At 61.9% G+C, this 20,101-nt stretch overlaps 1 protein-coding gene across 2 annotated transcripts; it reads left to right on the top strand.

The window, feature by feature from the left end:
• The first annotated feature begins 491 nt into the window (after positions 1 to 491).
• Positions 492 to 18,263, top strand: SCARF2 (scavenger receptor class F member 2). Of its 2 annotated transcripts, none has more exons than XM_027469971.3 (11): positions 492 to 772; positions 5,912 to 5,970; positions 7,580 to 7,681; positions 8,004 to 8,523; positions 8,638 to 8,856; positions 9,233 to 9,361; positions 10,962 to 11,065; positions 11,136 to 11,253; positions 12,636 to 12,757; positions 15,591 to 15,743; positions 16,260 to 18,263. In XM_027469971.3, the coding sequence occupies exons 1-11, from the start codon at positions 633 to 635 to the stop codon at positions 17,468 to 17,470; spliced, it is 2,877 nt and encodes a 958-aa protein (XP_027325772.3). In that variant the 5' UTR covers positions 492 to 632; the 3' UTR covers positions 17,471 to 18,263. The 2 variants fall into 2 exon arrangements, with proteins under 2 accessions (XP_027325772.3, XP_027325773.3); XM_027469972.3 differs by lacking the exon at positions 492 to 772 and adding an exon at positions 6,846 to 6,888 and having other exon boundaries at positions 5,925 to 5,970.
• The last annotated feature ends 1,838 nt before the right edge of the window (positions 18,264 to 20,101 follow it).

The raw sequence follows: 20,101 nt of genomic DNA, 5'->3' as shown, positions 1-20,101 counted from the left end.
CTTGCAGCGGGTTAACGAGTGGCCGCCTAGGCCCTGCAGACACCGCTTGGCTCCCGCAGGGCAGCCAAAAAGCTGCCTTGGGGGGGCACTGAGCACCGGGGGCTGCCGGACCCCGGGGACACGGGACCCTGGGGCTGTGCCGGCCCCGGGGCGAGCCAGAGCCGGCCAAAGCTGGACCCCCGGGCCGAGCAGGGAGGGGGGCAGAGAACTCCGCAGCCTCTCCCCATCGGAGACCCCCACCGCCGGCTCGGCGGAGCTCGCAGCCCGCACCCCCGGCGCCGTCGGGGCGCGGGGCCGGCCCCGGGGCGGTTCTGCCCCGCGGCGGGCGCTGAGAAGGCGGCGGCGGCGGCGGCCCCCGGAGCCTGGCCCGCCGTCAGGGGAACCAATGCGGAATTTCCTGGCTGGCGGCGGGGCCCCTCCTGCCGCCGCCGAGAGGGGCGCGGGGGAGGCGGCGGCGCGGAGCTCGCAGTGAAGCTTCCGCCTGCCCGAGCTGCGGCCAGGGCAGGGCAAGGCAGGGCAGGGCAGGGCAGGGCAGGGCGGCACCGGGCACAAGCGGAGCCGGGACATCTCGCCCCCCCCTCCCCAGGGCCGAACCGGGCCGGGCTGGGTCGGGTTCCGCAGCACCGACGGCCATGGAGGCCCGTGGGCTGCGGCCGCTGCGCCGCGCCCGAGCTGGAGCTGGAGCTGCGCTGCTGCTGCTGCTGCTGCTGCTGAGCTGCGGAGCCGCGCAGGAGCTGAGCCCCCGAGGCAGGAACGTCTGCAGGGCCGGCGGGTAGGAGCGGCTGGCGGAGGGGCAGGTGGGGAGGGGGCAGCGGGAACCCCCTCCCCGAGGGGTAGGGTCGGGCCGCGGGGCGCTGCGGGGCGCTGCGGGGGGACCGCTCCTCTCCGCCGGGCGAGCCCCGGTCCCCGGAGCCTTCCCAAGCTTGCGCCGGGAGGTGGAGGGGAGGGGGCGACGAGCACGGTCCGAGCGCGGGGGGGACGGTTTTGGGTGTCCCGGGGTCGGTTCTGCGGTGGGGAGCCGGTGCTGAGTGTTGCAGGGGGTGGAGAGCACCGCAGGGGGTCCCCACCCCGGGCCTGGTGCTGCTGGCAGGATGCGGGATGCTGCGGGTGTCCCGGTGGAGCTGCCCCTTGGTGCTCGGGGTGGGTGCGTTGGCAGCTCCGGGACACTCGGGTTTGGGTTCAGAGGGTGGGTGCTGGCACCGCCTGGCTCTCCCTGGAGGTTTCATCCTGCTTGCTCGGCCACAGGCTGAGTCCCGGGGCTGGCACTGCCTCTTCCCCGCTCCCACTGTGCTCCGCATACCGTGGACACCACGGGTCGCTCTACAGAGCATCACCTGGGGCCGAGCTTTGCGGTGCTCGGGCTTGGTGCTGGCCCTCGTAGCAAAGGGGGAAGAGCGCCCAGAGCTGCTCCATCCTGCGAGAGGAGCAGGATCCCCAGGCCCTGCCCTTTATGGGGGGCCCCGGCTATAAATGCACCTTTACATCTCGCTCGTGAGGTCAGGCGAGTCCACAAGGAAAACATGTGCTGCGAGCTAGAAGGGGCCGCATAATGGCTCCATTCAGCAGGGCCGCAGGGCGCTGGTGCCCCCTCCTCAGATTACAGGCCGAGTTTCCTAAGGAGGCTTTTTCACGAGCCAGCGCGGCCGCAGCTCCCAGCCCCGTGCTGTTCTTCAGCAGGGGGATTCGATGGGTCTCTCAGCGGGCCTTTCTCGGGTACCCGTGACCCCTGAGGCCGGTACCCTACAAAACTTGCCCCCAGCAGAGGGGCGGCAAGCAGTGATCCCTCGGTTCCCGGCATCCTGGGGCTGGTGCTCATGTGTGCACAAGCTGTGTGCATCCTCTTCCCCCAGTCTGCAGGACGCAGAGCCAGGGCAGCCTGCAGCACACGATGTCCCCATCCCAATGCAGCTTGGTGGCCCCGGAGACCTGAGGCAGGTGATGCAGGTCCTACCACATACCCGGAGCTGGGAGCAGCGGTTCCAGGCGACGCTTGGAGAGGTGCCCGAGTCAGCCTGCGCACCGAGCCACCGGGTTTTGGTGTCCAATTTTTCCCCCCTCCCCCAGCTCAGCTTTCCTAGGCATTTGAATTCATTCAAGCTGCTGCTTTGACTCCTTGCCACGCGTTTCTCTGGGTGGTTGTGCGAGTGCCGGGCTCTGCCGAGCGTGTCCAGGCACCCCTCGGCGCTGGGGGTTCTGCTTCAGCATCCCACTGCAAGCTCCGGAGACCTGGCTAGTGGGCAGCGATTCAAAGAGTCACTTAGGGCAGGAGAAAAGTGTTTTGGAGCGACTTGGTTTTGTGTACCAAATGTGACTGCTCCTCTTAAATTTGAAGCTCTTTTGTAAGCTGTTAACTTTCAGCATGACTCTCCCTGTAGCTTGAGATGCAGGGGTGCAGGGCTGGTGAGAGCAAGCCCTGTGTACATGGAAATTCCTTTGCCTTGTTCTCCTCTCTCCAAAATTCTCCTTTGATTTTTTTTTTTTCATTTTTTTCTCTATGCGAAGGGTTTCCTTTCACATAGGCTCCCAGAACTGCGCCGAGGCATTACCTGTCTGTGCCTGCACCTCAAGGCCAGTGGCTTCTGGCAGGAGTCAGGTCGGGGAGCTGCAGGGATGTCCCAGTCCACCGTGGATGAGCCTGTCTGGGGTCTGGCAATGCTGCACAGGGTGGCACCGAGTGGTGGGTAACAGAAAAAGGGGGCTCAGTGTCGGGGTGATGTGCTCCTCCCCAGTTTGGGCAGCAGTGTGCCAGCACTGGTTTGGCTGGGGGAGGTGGCAGTGGTGCTCTGGGCTTTGGGATTTGCAGCTCCCGATACTTGCTGATGCTCAGCTCGTGCAGGATGCTCAGCCCAAAGCTCAGCACGATGTGGGATGCTCAGTGGGATGCAGCTGTGTCCCAGGGAGCAGGGGCAGCCCTGGCTCTGCCTCCGTCTGCGCTCCTTTTCCTCTGCGTCAGTGAAATCCCCGTGAGCCAGCCACATCTCACGGGCAACGTCTTCTTCCTTTTCCCAGCATTTATAGCACTTTGAGGAAAGGAAAAATATAATGAAGCCCAGAGCACTTGCTTGCTCAGGGCATGTCTGTGCTGGTACGTCAGTTTGGGTCAGGAGCAAGTTTTTAAACAAATTTCTCAGTGGTCCCGCTTTGAGCAGTTGTGGGGCACAGGGACTGAACCCCCTTCAGAGGAGACAAAGCCATGAGGCACGTTTCGGAAACACATCCCAATAACCCACGGGTTCAGGTCATCTGCCACCAGCACGGGGCTGGATCCAGTCTGAGGGCTGCACTGGGAGCACCAGATACCCAGTGCCACGTCCCGTCTACCTCTCCTCACCCCATTGAAACCGTAGGGCTGCGGGTGTGCTGCAGGGTAGCCACGCTTGGAACCAGCGGGACTTTTCGCCCTTTCTCAAGGGAAGAAATAGAGAGAGAAGGGCTGAAACCAGGCAGCAGGTCCAAGGGCATCCTTGGGGCCAAGCACTGGTCCCGGCACCGTCCTGGCACTCCGTGACCCATCCTTGCTGCGCTGTGCGGGCAAGGGATGCTGACCCTGTGGGGAGGGAACTGGAGCTGTGAAACACGAGCGTATTTATTTGCTGTCGGAGCAGCTGATAAATGAGGGGAGGCTGAGCACGGAGGTGTTGGATACCACGGCCAGGCACAGCGAAGGAGAGATTAGCTATCTGTTAAAGGACAGGCTGTAATCCTGGGCGGGGGGTGCGGGATGGGTTGCGGCTGGCGGGGTCGGGGTCCTGCTCGTGGCAGAGGGAGGCGTCTTCCCTGCTGCTGCCTGGCTTCGGTGTCAGCTCAGGGCGCTGGGGGCTGCCTGGCCAGGGCCCCCCCAGGTGTTTTGGTGCATCCAAGGATGCAGCTGGGTTGCTGGAGGTGCCCAAGTGGCTGCGGGTTCCTGGAGGGCTCCCTGTGGCAGGAGGGGGGAAGCGAGGAGCTTTGGGGTGCGCATGGGGAGGAAGGGGAGGGCAGTGGGGATTCCCCTAGTGGGGAGTTTCCCCTTGTGGACTTGAAACTGTTTTCACTAGGAAAAAAACACCAGACACTGGATTTCTAAAGGCAGGGAAGCGTAGGGCAGGACAATCCCTGGTCAGCCCCGCTCCTGTCTATCACAGCACGATGAATTTCAGCCTGTTGTGCTGGAGCAGAGCCCGGTAGCTCGCTCAGGGCCGTCTTGTAGGGAAGAATCTCGCCTCGGGCCCACCCGGTCCCTGGGGAGTTGCTTTGGGTAATGCCCCCACCACCTCTCCTTGCATGCTCAGCCCCACGCTGCTGCTCCCGCCGGGGGCAGAGACCCTGCTCGAGCCCCGGGGTCCCCGCGGGGAGCGCCGAGCCCGCTGCAATCGCAGCGCCGTGTAATCTCTTTGACGGACTAAATAGATGGAGCTATTTTGGTCTCCAGCTGCAAGGCATTTTTTCCAGGCCCTGAATCATTTTTGTGGTTCCTTTCTGCCTCCTGTCCAATTTTTCAACATCCTCTGCACAAGGCGGACGCGGTGCTCCTGCGTCCGCGTGCGGTGCTGCCCGCGCAGGGCTTGGCGTTGCCTGGCTCGGGGGGGGGCTGAGCTCAGCCTCTGCCTTGCATGGGTTTTGCTGGGGGCTGCCCTCAGCCCCACCAGCCTGGGACAACTCATTCTGGCAGCCAGACGCGGTCCTGTGACTACGCTGGGTTTCGAGCGAATACTTCCTTGCTGTCTCCTCCTCCTCTTCTGCATTTGTTACATATAAAGGGGAAAAAAAAAAAAAAAAAGGAAAGAAAAAAAAAAACACATTCCAGGCTCTGTCGTTCATTGCTGGACCAACCCGAGCAAAGTTTCCCTCGACTGCAGCGTGCTTTTGGCCTGCTCCTAAACCTCCAGGGTCGCTTCCACCTCCAGCAGGGACTGGGTGGCTCACACTGAGCATTGGCCAAGGTGCGTGGGGCTTCCACCAAGATCACCTCTGTTCCCAGTAACCCCCAGTATGGTGGCCCCTTGCTGGTTCTGGGGACAGGGAGCACCTTTTCCACGTGTCTTCCCTATACCTGAGTTGCATCAGTGTGTACTGCCCACCACGGGAGGCTTGGAAATAGCAGCCCTGGTTTGACTTGAGCCTGCACCTCGGATGGCATCCCTTGCAGACATCTCCGCACCTCCAAGAGGGCTCTGAGCCCCTGTCCCTGCATTGCGTTGGGTCAGGCCTCTGCCAAAAACATTTTAGCTGCTGCAGCTGCTGCCTGGTGCTGTGAGACCTGGGGACACTGGGGGTCTGATATGAGGGCTCTGCACTGGGATACCCAAGGCTCAGGGACCTGTCCCAGCCTCCGTGGAGCAGCTGGCGGTATTGCTGGGCTCCTACATGGGGCTGAGCAAGCAACATTTAGTGATGCTCAGAAAGCTGGCACAGCTGGAGCCCCAGGCTTGCAAGTGCTGCAGGTATCCCCAGCCGTGCCCTGCTGTAATGTCCCCCCCGTGCCGCACACCCCTGGGGAGCCCGGTGCAGAGGGCAGCGGGGTGCACGCAGGCAGTGCTGCTCTGAGGATCTGCCCCCTGTGCTAATCCTAAAGCAAGCCGGCTTGTAAGAAACTCTCCCAGAGCAAGGAGGTTGTGGGACCAGGCAGAGCATCCTTCACATCCAAGCACCTCTGGAAGCTTGGCTAGACCCATGGGGCAGAGCTGGTGTTTCTGCCCAGGACCTTTTTCCCAGGTTTGGGGGAGATCTTTTTGTTTGTTTTTAGCTGGCAACATTTGAAGGTGAAGTCTTTGTGCCCCTTGCCAAGCATCTGCACAGCAGAGGATGAGCTGGTGGCTCTCCATGCCTGAAGAGGATGTGGTGGTGTCACCTGCAGGCTGGTGCTCTCATCAGGCTTCCAGGAGGGACAGAAGCTCTCCGGGGAATCCTAATCACTTATATTTACTTCCTGCAGCTCCTCGGTGCTCGTGTGCTGTTCGGGATGGAGGCAACAAGGAAGCGAGTGTTTGATAGGTAAGCCCCAGCATTTTGGCTCGTTAGATGCTGCTGGTCTGCCCGACCTTTGCTGAGTCCTCCTGGCCATGCCTGGGGGCTCTGGAGCTGTGCAGCACCCGGAGCCTGCCCCCAGCTCATCTTGTGCCAGCAGGCAGCGAGTGCCCGGCTCCGGGCTGCCCTTGTCCCCGTGGTGCTATCCCCTGGGTGCCATCCCCCAGCAGGGTCTGCAGGAGCCTTGTCCCCAAGCTGGGGTGCAGCTCTGGGATGCAAGGGTCCACAAAGTGTCCCCAAGGGCTGAGCTGACCATGGAGGGACACGGACAAGCTGGGCTCCCACAGGTGCTGCCGCAGCGCTGGAGCCAGGGCTGCTGGCAGAGGAAGAGGATGAGGTGCAGAGGGTCCCTGCTAGCACTGGTGCCACCGAGCCCACCAGCTGGGAGCCAGGACCGTGCCTGGCATCACAGCTCCCACCGTGGGCTGCGGTGAGCCTAGCGCAGGGCTGCTGCAAGCTGTCAGCCTTCTGCACCACCGCCACGCAGGAGGTTTGGGGGATGCCGTGTTCTTCCCCGCGGTTTTGGCTGGCCGCAGCACTCCCCCTTTTTGCCCTGGCGCTGCAGTCCGAGCCGTGCATGCTGGCCCAGGGAGCCAGTGGTTTGCAGACCACGTAACCGACTAACTCACCCTGCACGCGCCCCGTAACCGCTCGCTGCATGCGGCCGGTGCCTGCACTTGGCGGACGGGACACGGGGAGAAGGAGATGGGGTCTCCCCGGATGGCAGAGGGAGGACGGTCCCGCAGCAATCTGTCCCCCGCCTCCTCTTCCCCCCTTTTCCCCTCGACCTGTTCTAACCGTTAGACTCACTTCTCCTAACCTGTTTAATCTGTCTATTTTAGGGTTTTCTATAGTATCCATCACCGTAGGTCTAAGAACTGCCAGGTAAGGCGGATTGTGCGGGTTCTCTGCTCTCCCTCTCCACTGGCTGAGGAAGCTCTGTCAGGGCGATGGGGGTCTCTGCCCATGCCTGCTGGCACGGGGAGACCGCAGCGCATCCTGCCCCTGCCCCCAGCACCCACTCCCCTTGACAGGAGAGGGACTTCTGCAGGCTTTGGGGGGCTGCGGACCTGCCCTGCTGGGGAGCAAGGCACAGGGGTGGCAGTGTCCCCGCTGCAGTCTGCGGGGAGGACGGGGAGGGGGTGTCCTCTGCCGGTGTCTGCCTGCAACCCCCCTACCCCACATCCCGCATCCCACCTGCAGCAGGCTCTGCTGGGGACATGGAGCTGGGTGCGGGATGCTGGAGCTGGGCAGCAGCAGGAACGGGGCTGAGCTGGGTGGCAGGAAGCCGGTGGCAGGGATGGAGCTTGAGTACGGTGGCAGGGGGCTGGTGGCATCTTTCTGGTGGTGGCCCCAACCAGCCTGCCCAGCCAGGGCCCTGCTAGGACACTTGGTGCAGTGTCACAGCTCTGCAGCCCTCGGAGTGCCACCACCATGCTGTGCTCCCTGTGCCCTGCTCCGCAAGGTAAGGGACAGGGACAGCAGGGGCAAGCCTTGGTGGCACTTGGTGCCTGAGGCCAGCAGGTGCTGTCGCTGTGCCCGTGCCGTGCCCTCACACGTGCTGTTATCGGTCCAGCCGTCTGCGAAGGAAACTTCACCTGCAAGGAGAATGAGGTGTGCGTGAGACCCGGCGAGTGCCGCTGCCGCCATGGCTACTTCGGGGCCAACTGTGACACCAGTGAGTATCAGCGGCACCGGTGGTGTCACCTGGGGTGGCCCTGGGGACAAAAGAGCTGGATTGTCCTAGGGTGATTGCGGAGCAGAACACGGCACGGGCTGCCAGTGCTCCCGCTGTGCCTTTGCTGGTCTCCCCCTGGCTGTGTGCCCAGGGCAGCGTCCCTTTGGGTGGGTGACACCCGAAATGCACTGGGAGGTGAGGGGATGGTGGCCAGGAGACGCTGTTCAGGATGGGGCCCCGTGGCAGGGTTTGTCCCGTGGCTGCGCAGGGCTGTGCGCTGCAGCCGAGGCTGACGGCTCTGCTGTCTGTGCGCTGCTCGCAGAGTGTCCCCGGCAGTTTTGGGGCCCTGACTGCAAGGAGATGTGCAGCTGCCACCCCAACGGGCAGTGCGAGGACGTGACGGGCCAGTGCACCTGCAACCCCAACCGCTGGGGCCCCAAGTGTGAGAACGTCTGCCTCTGCAAGCACGGCAAGTGCGACCAGAAGACGGGCAAGTGCACCTGCGAGCCGAACTGGTGGGGCCCCCAGTGCTCCAGCTCCTGCTACTGCAGCCACAACTCCCAGTGCGACCAGCAGACCGGGAACTGCCTGTGCCAACCGGGCTGGTGGGGCCGCGGCTGCAACAACCAGTGCTCCTGCAACAACTCGCCCTGCGAGCAGTTCACGGGGCGCTGCCAGTGCCGGGAGCGGACGTTCGGACCCCGCTGTGACCGCTACTGCCAGTGCTACAAGGGGAAATGCAACCAGGTGGATGGGACCTGCACGTGCGAGCCGGGGTACCGGGGCAAATATTGCCGCGAGCCCTGCCCCGCTGGTTTCTACGGCCAAGGCTGCCGGCGGCGGTGAGTTTTGGGACCCCGCTGGTTCGGGGAGGGGTGGAAAGGGGAGTTTTGGGGTGCCCCAAGGTGCCCTGGGGATGCTGCATGCCGTGATGGAGTCTCCCTTGGCCGTTGCAGCTGTGGGCAGTGCAAGAGCCTGCAGCCCTGCACCGTGGCGGATGGGCGCTGCCTGACCTGCGAGGCAGGGTGGAACGGCACCAAGTGCGACCAGCCCTGCTCAGCCGGCTTCTACGGAGAGGGCTGCGAGAAGGTCTGTCCCCCCTGCAAGGATGGCCACACCTGCAACCACATCAATGGCAAGTGCTCGCACTGCAACCCCGGCTGGATCGGTGACCGGTGAGTGCCAGGCGGCGGAGTCGGTCCTCACCGGGTGCTGGCATCGCGCTGGAGCAGCACAAGCATCCCCGCTGCTCCCTGCGTGGGGATATGGGGTGGGCAGGCAGGTTTGTGCAGCCAGGAGGGGGTGGCAAGGGTGGGAGCCTGCTGGCATGGCCGTGGGACCACAGGAAGCCTTTGGTGACCCCACCTAAAAGTGGGAGCTCACAGGGCTTGGCTCTGAAGCTTTCGTGGAGTCTCTTTGCCCAGGGTCGGGTCTGGGGCTGACGTCTCACATCCTTGCACGGAGCAGGCAGGGCGGCGTGGGGGACATGGGGGGAGGCCTCAGGAAGCCCCCCTCCCCGGCACTCCAGCTGCCTGCCCTCACCACCCCTAGGTGTGAAACCAAGTGCCGCAATGGGACGTACGGGGACAACTGCGCCTTCGTCTGCAGCGACTGTGTCAACGGCGAGTGCCACTTCGAGACAGGCAGGTGCCTGTGCCGCGCCGGATCCCATGGCACGTAGTAAGTGAGCTGCAGCCCTTGCCTCGGTGCAGCAAGCACGGAGCGTGTTCTTGCTGAGCTGTGGTATTGGCACGGGAAAGCTGCAGTTTGGGAAGCAAAACAGAAATGCTGCCTGAAAAGGCAAGGAGTGTGTCCTCACCATGAAGGGAGGGTGCTAAAGGAAAGGTTGCTGAGACACCTGTGGTGTGCACAAAGTCTACCTGCTCTGCATCATTCCTGGAGGTGTCTAGACCCTCTTGGAAAAAAAAAATAGCCTCCTGTGCTTTCCCAAAATCTTTTAGCCTGGGGCAGAAATGTGGATCCAGCTGGGCTGCCCTGGAAATATCCCTGCACCCATCGCCGTGTCCTGCCCCGTGGCTGCTGCAGCGGAACAGCTGCTGGGAGCATCTGCGGGGGCTCAGCGCCCGTTCCAAACGCTGCAGGCACGAGGCTCGGCTGGGGCAGCGCTTTGAAAGTTGGAGTAGCATGAAATGGGCTGAGCTGCATGAAGTGTGAGCGGGCTGGAGCGTGGCTTCTGCCACCTGGGAACAGCTGGCGATGGGGTCAGTGCCCAGCGGTGCCAGCAGCCTGCCCGAAATCGCCCTGGTGCCACAGTGCGGCGCCTGTCCCACCAGCCATGGGGTCATCTCGGTGCCTTGCAGCCACATGGCTGGGCTCAGCTGATTATTTTTTTTTTTAATTTATTTTATTCTGAACGTGCTTTGTTCAAAAAGGATGCCTAGAGCAAAGTATGATAGGAGGGGAGAGAAGGAAAAAAAAAAAGAGAGATATAAAACACCTTGCACTGTTATTGTCCCCAGAGCTCTGGGGTCAGGATGCAGGGCAGGATAGGTCCCATGGGTCCCACCCTGCTGGAGAGCTACGTGGCTCTGTCAGTGTGTGCCCAGCTTGTATTTTCTGTGCTCAAGCCCCGCTGTCTGTGGGAAGGTGCCTACACCTGTGTGTGCTCCTCACCTTGGTGAGAGCCCCCGGGGAGGCTGCTTTGCGCAAGGAGGTTTGATGCCGACCCGGGAGGGTTCACCCTGGTGAGGCAGATGCTGTGGCTCTTTGCTCAGACCGATCAGTTGTTTTCCTTTCTGTAAATAAAGCGAGCTGGGAGCTTTCCAAGCTCGTGGGCTGCGGGGGAAGGGCTCCGAGCTGCACATGCTCTGGGGCAGCACGGGGCGGCCCGCAGGGTGCCGCGGCCACGTCACCGCAGAGCTGAGCTGGAAAAACCTGGCACGGGATGCTCGGGGCTGCCTTGGGGCTACTGGGCTGGTGTCGGATGTGACCGAGAGGTTAGGGACACTTCTATAACTGCTGTGCCATGAGCCTCGTTGCAAAGCCTTGCAAAGCACGCAGGGATGGGGAGGACTCTTTGGCCACGTGGAGAGCAGAGGCAGCGAGAGCAAACCCGGGGACATGCCAAGGTGGCTGTGATGCACCGGAGTCCTGCCGCAGTGGGGATAGCAAGTTCCCCAGGGGATTCCGTGTTGGAGCAGCCCCGAGTGGTGCCCCCCACTTTTCCCAGAGCCCGAGGGTTTAGGATAGAGAGAGGAAGGGAGCATCCCCGGGATGCTGCACCTGCAGCGCGCTCACTCACTCCGTGCCCTCTCCCCAGCTGTAACCTCACCTGCCCGCTCGGCCACTACGGAGCCAACTGTGCCGAAGCCTGCAGCTGCCACGACGGCACGTGTGACCCTCTGACGGGCGCCTGCCACATGGGTGAGTGCCGGTGGGTGCGGGTGGCTGGACCCCTGGGCAGCTCCCGGCTGAGCCTGCTCCTGTCTTGCAGAGGCCAACCAGCGGATGGGGGTGATCGGGGCAGGGGCCCTCCTGGCGCTGCTGCTCATCCTCCTGCTCTCGCTGCTCTGCTGCTGCTGCGTCTGCCGCAAGAAGGACGAAGCCCGAGGGTGAGTGTTCGGATGGGGGCAGCACGGGGGCCCGGTGCTGTTCCTTGGGGTCTTCACGGTGAACCCCGAGTGGGTGCGGAGGTGCAGGACCCTGGCAGCAGCTCCTGAGGTGCCCACGGCATCCCACAGAGCGTTTCTTCAATCCCTTCGGTGTGCCAGCATTGGCTGTTTTGTTTTGTTTTGTTTTGTTTTTTTGTGAGTGGATGCTGGCAGGCAAAGGAAAAAATGGGAAGGAAAACCCAGGCTGGTTTCCCATCCTCGTGAGGATAGGGAGAAGAAAGCATGGGGTGGGGGCAGGAGGACCCCCTTCCCTGCGCTCCTGGGGTGGCCCCCGGCTTTGTGTCCCTCTCCACTGAGATCCCCCTGAGTCTCTGAGGGTTAGAGCCACCCTGCAAAGGGAAACCCAGAATCCCAGACATCAACCTCCCGGGTGGTCCATGGGGTGAAGCCAGCCCCCCAGTCCCTGCTACGGGGGCAGGGATGGGAACAGGGATGGGCACTTTTTGGGGAGAAGGTTTGCACCGCTGGGCAAGGGAGGAAGGGGCTCGGGGAGCTCCTCCAGCAGCAAGAAAGCCTCCTCTGATGCTGCCAGCCACTGCACGGGATTTTTCCGGAAAGCCTCAGCTTGCAGCTGTGCCAGCTCAGCTCCAGCCTGGCACATCTGGTTTGGAGAGCCTGCGGGCTGCGTGTCATTACGCCGCAGATAAAAGGAGCCACTTCACAACTGCAGCAAGCAATACTTGGAGAAGTATCGCATGGGAAGTGGCTCCAAATCGTTTTCTCTCCCCTTGCGGGGTGCCGGACCCCGTTTGGTGACCGCCGTGTCCTGTCCCCGAGCAGCCCACAGTGGCGGTGCCGCAGAGGACAGCGGTGGCCGGGTCCTGCAGCAGGGAGACTGCACAGGTTGAGTGGCATTGACACGCTGAGCCTCTTGCTCCTGTGGCTGCAGATAATTGCTTGGAAGCTCATCCCCGAGAGGCTTCAAAACCAGAGAGCAAATAAAGAGAAGCCACGTGTTTGCTTGGGGTTGGGATTTTTTTTTTAATTATTTTTTTTTTTAAGCATTAATCATCTAATTCCGAGCCTTGTCTGGGAGCTTGTGGGTGTTTCAGGCGGGGTCTGGCCGTGCCACAGGGCTGCACCAGGCTTCAGCCACTTTGAGAAAAATCTCTCCAAAGCAAAACCAACAGGGGCTGCGCTCCTGGGCTCCCCTGCTGCATCTCTCCCTCTCAGTCCTGTCTCTTCCCCAAAACCCCTTTGCGTTTCCAGCATCCCCGAGCTCCTGATTCAACGAGTGGCTCAGTGATTGATGCCCCCCTGCCCCGTGCAGCCAGCACCTGGTGTCTCACTGTTCCTGATGGGGCTGTTGTGTTGTCTTGCAGAGCAAATCAGGACCCGGCAGCAGCCAAGAAGCCGCCGAGACGCTTGTGTGGGCGCTTCAGCCGGATCAGCATGAAGCTCCCGCGCATCCCCCTGCGCCGCCAGAAGTTGCCCAAGGTTGTAGGTAGGGAGCTGAGGGGCAGGAGGGACACCGGGATCCCCAGGAGGGCTGCAGGGCTTGGGGTGAAGCTGCCTGTCCCTGGCTGTGCTGAGGGTCCCTGCCACGCTGCAGGGCACTGGGTACCCCAAGGTTCAGTCCTTCCCTCTCAGCCTTTGGCTGCTGGATCCCAAGGTGGGATCTGGGTGTCTTTGCTTGCCGAGGGATGGTGCCTGGAGCTCTGCTGAGCTGTTTTGTGCATTTTTAGTTTCCCACGTTGAGGAATGATCCCTGTTGCAGTAAAAAAAAAAAAATATCTGCATTTTCAATCCTAACCCATCCCAGTTTTGTGAGGGGCTGAAGCACCCCACGGTGGAGCAGCTGCCCCCCAGGGTGCAGGGGGCTGGCAGGGAGATGTCCTCCATCCTGGAGAAGTCTCCCCCCTTCTCTGCAAGCTGAGCCAAAGCTGCTGCAGGTCTGCAGCGTGGCTGGATTCCTTCCCTCCCTGGGATGCAGCAGAGCCCTGCCCCGGAGCGGAGCGTGCTGAGGCCGGGGAAACATCCCTGCTGCAACCAAAACAGGGGCTGTGTTTGTGGAAGGGGCCAGGCAGGGCTCGAAGGAGGACAGAGGGGTCTGTGTGCGCGGGGCTCAATGGGGCTGTGTGCGCGTTTCCTGCAGCCGCCCCGTGGCACCTGGCTCCCACCCAGCTGCCCTGTGTAAACAGGGAGCCCGGCGGCCCCCATCCCTCATAGTTCAGCCTCGGCCTCCCTGACGGAGGAGTCTGCACTGGGAGATGCTCGTGAGGCTCGCTGATCCCATGAGGTGTCGATGCTGACAGCTCCAGGTCCCTCTGGGGCTCAGCCCTGGGTGTCTCTAGATCCCGCTCGGCACGGGGAGCCCCGGGTGAGGGAGCTGGTGGCATCTGCATGTGGTGGCACAGTGAGTGGGACTGGCCTCGGGGATGCCACAGCTTGGTGGCACGTGTCCCCGTGTCCCCGTGTCCTCAGCATCCATCCCAGTGGGAAGCACAAGGCGGGGGGGTCCATGAGGCTCGGGTGCCAGCCCTTGCATGCATTGGTGCAAGGACCTGGGGTGCCAGCAGTGCCTGTACCACATCTCGAGGCTCCAGGGAGCCCTCATATGGGGCCTCTCACGGCTTTGTCTCCATCCTGAGATCTAACAGCCCGGCCCCAAATGCATTTAGGGCTGATACGACTTCTCGTTCACGTGCAGCCGCTTGTGAGGCACAGAAGGCAGCGGGTGCAGGTGACGTGGAGCAGGACTCGTGCCGCAGGTGGCATCAACGCTCCGGTCCTGCTGCCAGGCTCATGGAGGTGTCGGCGAGCAAACGGGCTCCTTGTTGGCCTGCAAGAAATGAATGGATTTCTGCAGCTCCTGTCAGCCCCTGATTTATCAGCCAAGTTTCCCCGAGCCAGATGCCAGAGCAGAGCAGGAAACGCTGTCCCCAGGGGCATCGCACGGCGCAGCAGCCGCCTGCGCTCCCGGCTGGTACCGGCACCACTGCACCCTGCTCCGCGTCCCTGGGCTGCACCCGGGGCAGCGTGGCATTCCTGCCGAGGGGAAATGAGCTTTGGCCAGACCCGACCCTGCTCCAAAGGCGTGCTCTGGTGGTGTTTTTCACGCTGATGGGCTTTCCCAGAGGCCAGGCGGGAGCCCCCAGCTGAGCTCTCAATTGCTGCTGGTGCTCAGGGAGAGCCTCCTTTTCCTTCGGCCGTATCCTCTGCCTCATCCAAGTCCTGGAGATGCCTCGTGGCCATGAGTCCCAGCGACTTGTCACGCCTTCTCTCAGGAAGCGTTGTGCTTCATCTGTTTCCAACGGTCTGCTTTTAATTTTCCCTTTTTGGTTTTTATTACAAGGAAAGTCATGTCAGAGCTGCCGCTTCCCCCTCTCTCAGCCATTTGCTCTTTAAATACCACTGCTGCTTTTGCTCTGGCACAACTGCTCTGAAGTTTCTCTCTGCTGCTGCTTCCTCCTCCATCCCCTTATGCAGCCGGGGCTCGGTGCCCTGTCCAACCACGCTGGCACTGAGCAGGCGTTGGCGAGTGGCTCAGCCCCTGCTGCATCCACGCTTCAGGTCAGTCCCCTTCCAGTTTTATTCCCCCTTATGCTCACAGTCACCTCTGCTACCCTCTTTCTTACTTGCACGGTGACGGAGGATGAGTAGGATGGCTCTTTGGGATGCACGTGGGGAGCGTGGCCGGTTCACATCATGGCTCACCCCCCCTCTTTGTCTGTCCTGCACTTACCCATCTGCTATTTTGCTGCATCTTTGTTCTTCTCCAAGAGACAGAGCCCCAGGGGTGTCGCAGTGACCAGAGGTGATGCCGAAGCGTCTGGGTCAGGGCGCAGGGCGTGCAGGGAGGCACCGTGGGGCTTGCTGTTTGCGTTGGCAGGGCAAAAAAATCTCACCCTCAAGGATTTATACTGACTTTTTTTTTTTTTTTTTTTTGGTGAAAATACTTAAATGCGATCGATGAGAAATAACAGCTGCTTCCCAGACTGGAAAACTCACGTTCACAGAAATGGGAACTCCCGCAGTTAACCCTGGCAGCTCGGTTCTGTCCCCAGGAAGGGGACAGTGCCCCTGAGCATTGTATAGCGAGGCTGCCCATGGTCACTTGTCCCCGAGCACGGAGGATATTTGTCACTGCCCTTGCAGGGAGCTTGGCCGCAGTGTGGGCACTCTGCTGGGACCCCCTGAAGGCGAGGCTGTCCCTGTGCCTGGGAAGCCATCCCCATCATCCTGCCAGGATCCCAATTCCCATGGTTAAATCGAGGGTGGAGCAGGGCTGGGGTGTGTTAGGGCAGGCACTGACAGCCGCTTCCCTGCCCTTGCAGTGGCTCACCACGACCTGGAGAACACCCTGAACTGCAGCTTCATCGAGCCACCCTCGGTGGTGGAGCAGCCCTCCCCGTCCTGGTCCTCCCGCGGTTCCTTCTCCTCATTCGACACTACAGACGAGGGGCCGGTGTACTGCGTCCCCCATGAAGGTGAGCAGAGGGGCACGGTGCTTCCGTGGGTGCTTTGGGGCCAGCTCCAACCCCACCTCCTGCTCCGTGGGGAGATGAGGGAGGGGAGGTGGCACCGTGCCTGGAGAGGGCCGTGCGCCCAGCTCCTCCTGCCCTGGCCCCAAAAAGGGGTAGGCTGGGGACCCTGAGCAAGGCTGGCCATGGAGACAGGAGGACATGGACTGGGGGAGACCCATTTTGTCCCTGTCCCACCAGCAAGTTTTTTTTTTTTTATCCCAAGGTGGGGTGAGGCACTGACACAGGGTGCCCAGAGATGTGGCTGCACCATCACTGCAAGTGTTCAAGGCCCCCTACATGGGGCTTTGAGCACCTCGTGGAAGGTGTCCCTGCCCATGGCAGGGGATTGAACTGATCAGACCTTTAAGGGTCCCTTCCAACCCGAACCATTCTGTGCTGCTATTGCTGCTGTGCTCAGCCCTTCCTGTCCCTTCCTCGGGTGCATCCTCGCATGACGCTTTCTGTGCTCTCTTCCCGCAGAGAGCGTGGGCGACAGCAGGGACCGGGGGACGTCCTCCAGCCCCGGAGAGAAGCTGGTGGCCCCAGGCAGCGGGGAAGAGGCGGGCGAGTACACCTTCCTGAAGGAGACTGGCTCCGTCAAAGCCTTCCAGGCTGACAGCAGCGAAATGCCCTTGCTCAAGTCCTCGGACAGCGAGCGCTCATCCTGCGGGTCGGGCTCAGCCAGTGCCGCCCTCTACGCCAGGGTCGCCCGCCTCTCCAAGCAGTCCAAGGAGGAGGAAGAAATGGCAGCGGAGCCCAGGGGGGGCCCCGGGAAGCCACCGTCCCCGGAGAGAACCAAGCCCCGTCCCCCCGACCCATCCACCAAGCCCAAGGTGTCCTGGATCCACGGCCGGTACAACTCCAACCAGTCCAACTCGCTGCCGGCACCCGGCAGGTCCCCGGAGCAAGCGGCCACGCTGCCCAGCAGCCCCGAGCACAGCCAGGGCTTGGCCAAGAGGAAGAGGAGCCCCAGCGAGACGTCAGCCTGCGCGCACAGCAAAGCGGAGGAGAAGGGCAGCACGCGCAGCAAGGAGAGAACGCAGAAGCACCCCAAGGAGCCTGGGGTCCCCGAAGGCAAAGCCGGCCTCACCGTGGAGCCCCAGTCCCCCTCCAAGCCCAAGCAGAGGAGCAAGGCCAACGCGGAGCAGATGGAGAACATCAACGGGGCGGTGCAGAACGCCTTCAAAAAGATGGGCGGCTTCCACCCAGAGCGGCGCAGCGGGGAGGCTCCCCGCAGCCCCGGTGCCGGCAAGCCGCGCTCTGAGACCCTCCATCCCCACCTGGCCTCCGAGGCAGCCACGCTGCTGGCTGCCCAGCTGAAGGAAAAGACTCAGAGCCTCAACAAGGGGGAGGGCAGCGCCCGGCCCAACGGGGTGGGTGCCCAGCGGGAGAAGCCCACCCCGCCGCAGAAAGCCAAGCGCTCGGCAGCTGCTGGCAGCCAGAAAGCCAGCAAGCCCCTGCTGCCCACCTCGCCCAACCTGCAGAAACTGATCCCCACTGCGGCCGAGCCAGCGGCCGGGGAGCCCAGGAGGGCAGAGAAGCAAAACCCCATTAGCAGCCAGGACCCGGCTCCCCAGAGCGAGCAAGCAGCCAAGAAGACGCCCATTAAAAAGCCTCCCAGGAAGAAGAGCCGAGAAGCCACCCTGGAGCCGCCCAAAGCAGCCGCGGTGCCCGCTCAGACGGTGCAGTAACGGGGAGCCTGGCACCCCGGCCCCATGCCAGCCTGCCCCACACCGGGCGTGCTTGGGCAGGAGGAAGGACGTCTGCAGGCACCTGGGGGCCTGGACTGGAGAGGGGGCACCGCAAGAGCCGCCCAGCCTCCTCTTTTCCCCATCTCATCCCTCACCCTCCTTTTCCCTTAATCCCATCTCCTCCCCTGCCCCGGTACCCACCCTGTGCCCTGCTCCCCACTCCCCAAGCAGGGGCAGGAGCTGGGGGCTACCCCCCACCCCCTTTTTGTTAGCAGTATTATCGATCGCATAAGCAGCGCTTGTTGTACTAGACGTGCCCATGGTATATTCTGCAGTAACGGAGCCACTCGCTTCCCACGGCCCCGCTCGGGGCCGTCGGTCCCTGCCGTGGTGGGGGCGAGGGGATGAGCAGGGCCGGGGCCGTGCCCCCCAACATCCTCGCCCCGTGCCCAGGCTGCTCGCGCATCCCCGCGCTGCCGCTTCAGCTTCTCCGCTCCTGGAGGCGCAGCCCCCGGTGCCGCTGCCCCCCTCCCCGGTGCCGCCGTCCCTCCTCCACGCTGCTCCTGGCGCGGGGTCGAGCTGGTTTCGACCGATGTCCCCCCCCGGCCCTGGGGCTGCCTCTGCCAGGAGCAGCCAGCAGGTAAGCACTATTTATGGCCAGAGCCAGACGCCGCGCTCAGGGAGGCCGTCACGGCTCACGGGGGCCCAGCCAGCAGAGCCGAGCGGATGAGTTTGGTACGACAGAGCCTGGCATCTCTGCAGAGCGCTTTTCTAATAAAGTGTATTTCTACCACGCCTGGGTGCCGTCTCTCCGTGCCCCAGGCTGCCCACGGGCCGGGCATTGCCTGGCCTCGCTCGGGTGCTCAGGACCCCGTGGTCCTAAGCAGGGCACGGTGGGGAGAGGGGAGGACCTGGTCCTAGCATGGGGCTCTCTTTGCAAAAGATCCCCCGGTGCCCGGTGCCTCTGCAGCTCTTTGCTGCAGCTGCTTTTGCAGGCTCAGCTTTTGTTGTGAGCTTATGTCCCACAACAGAGACCAGTTTTGGGGTCAGAATCATTGGCACCCTGCAGGTGCCATCCACCTTGTAGTCAGAATTTCTCCAGCGAAGGCAGGGTTGGATCCTGGGGCTCGGGAGAGCTCTGGCCACTGCACGCTGCCTGTGCTCTGTGTTGCTGTCTGGCTCCTTTGGGGCAGTGTCTCCTCACCAGCCAGCAGCTTCCAGCCTCAGCAGGAGCCTCCCCTGCCCATCAGGCTGCAGCCTCGCTCTTCTGCCTGGCTCTGCCTGGTGTCACGAGAAATAAAAGCAGATCTCTGCCGACCTTGGGGCAACCTCGGGCACAAAGGATCCACGACCGGGCTGGTGGTCCTCCTCTGGGCCTTTCCAGCTCCTTCAGATCCCACTTGAACTTGATCCACAGCTGGACTCCACTGAGGTGCAGCTTTGCAGGGAGGACACAGCAGCTTTTGCCTGTGCCTTTCCCGACCGCTTCGCCACCCTCAGGAGCCAAGAACAAGCTGTTCAGCCCAGCATCTGCAGCCCCCAGGTTCTTCGTAGGGTCCCTCCAGCTCAGATGGGTCAGGCTCACCTCAAACCTGCACCCCAGGCCCTGGAGGTCATCAGCAGTGCGATGGATGTGGCACCACCACACCTCGGCATCACCAAGGGCTGATTTTTCTGCAGAATGTGACTCTGAGTCCCTTTTCCAAGCATCTGCTGGGGCCTGCAGACTCTCCTCCCACTCCTGCTCCTGGGTTATCGCTAGCAGACAGCTCCACGTGATACACAGTGCCGTGTGGAGCTTGTTTTATGGTTTTCAGACTCTGTTGATTTGTGGACCCCTAAACAATTTCCCCTGCAGCTGTGATCCCCACTAAAAAGTTCATCCTTAGCATAAATAAACTTGTTTATTTAACCTCATCCCACCACTCTCTTAGACATACATAAGGCTTTGACCTCAAGGAAAGGAACAGCTGAATTCCATCACAAGAGGAAGCTGGAACACGGGACAATAACATGGAATAATGGAATAAAAAAGTAACCGAGCCTTCCGCTCTCCCAAGACCAAGCATCTCCTGCAGCCACCTTCCCTGACAGACCAGCCAGAGGTTTTGGGTGTCAGTGTCACATCTGGTGCAAACACAGATGAAGAGATGCTGTGAATATGGCCAGGAGGAGCTCATGGGATGGTGCAGAAAGTGCCCAGCAGCCACCAGCCACCACCTGCAGCAGAAGTGATGAGCGTGGTGCTGAGCCCAGGGTGCTGGGCCACTCCTGTACCATATGGCACGCAGGAGCCCGGTGCCCCACGGCTGTCCTAGAGCAGAGGCAGGGGCAACAAAAACCCACCAGCAGCACCAGGCGATGTGGTCCAAGCGCGGGGCGACCCCCGGCCCTCCTCTCCTCCGCCAACGCTGTGAAATCGGTGTTCTTCCCACCTCATCCCACTTTCCAAAACTGAAAGAGGAGTCGTTGGGTTGGAAAACAGCGCATTTGTTTTGGCTTGGCCAGAGAGCAGCAATAAAAGCAAGCCCGTTGCCAGCAATTCATTTCCTATTTCAGGCCCTACCAAAAATAAACTCTTAAAAGAAATTCAAATGAGAATGAAATATGCATGAGACAGCGAGCTCCCGG

Source organism: Anas platyrhynchos, chromosome 16 (genome assembly GCF_047663525.1).
Source record: "Anas platyrhynchos isolate ZD024472 breed Pekin duck chromosome 16, IASCAAS_PekinDuck_T2T, whole genome shotgun sequence".
NCBI classification, from domain to species: domain Eukaryota; kingdom Metazoa; phylum Chordata; class Aves; order Anseriformes; family Anatidae; genus Anas; species Anas platyrhynchos.
This window is presented reverse-complemented; position numbering and strand designations above follow the sequence as displayed.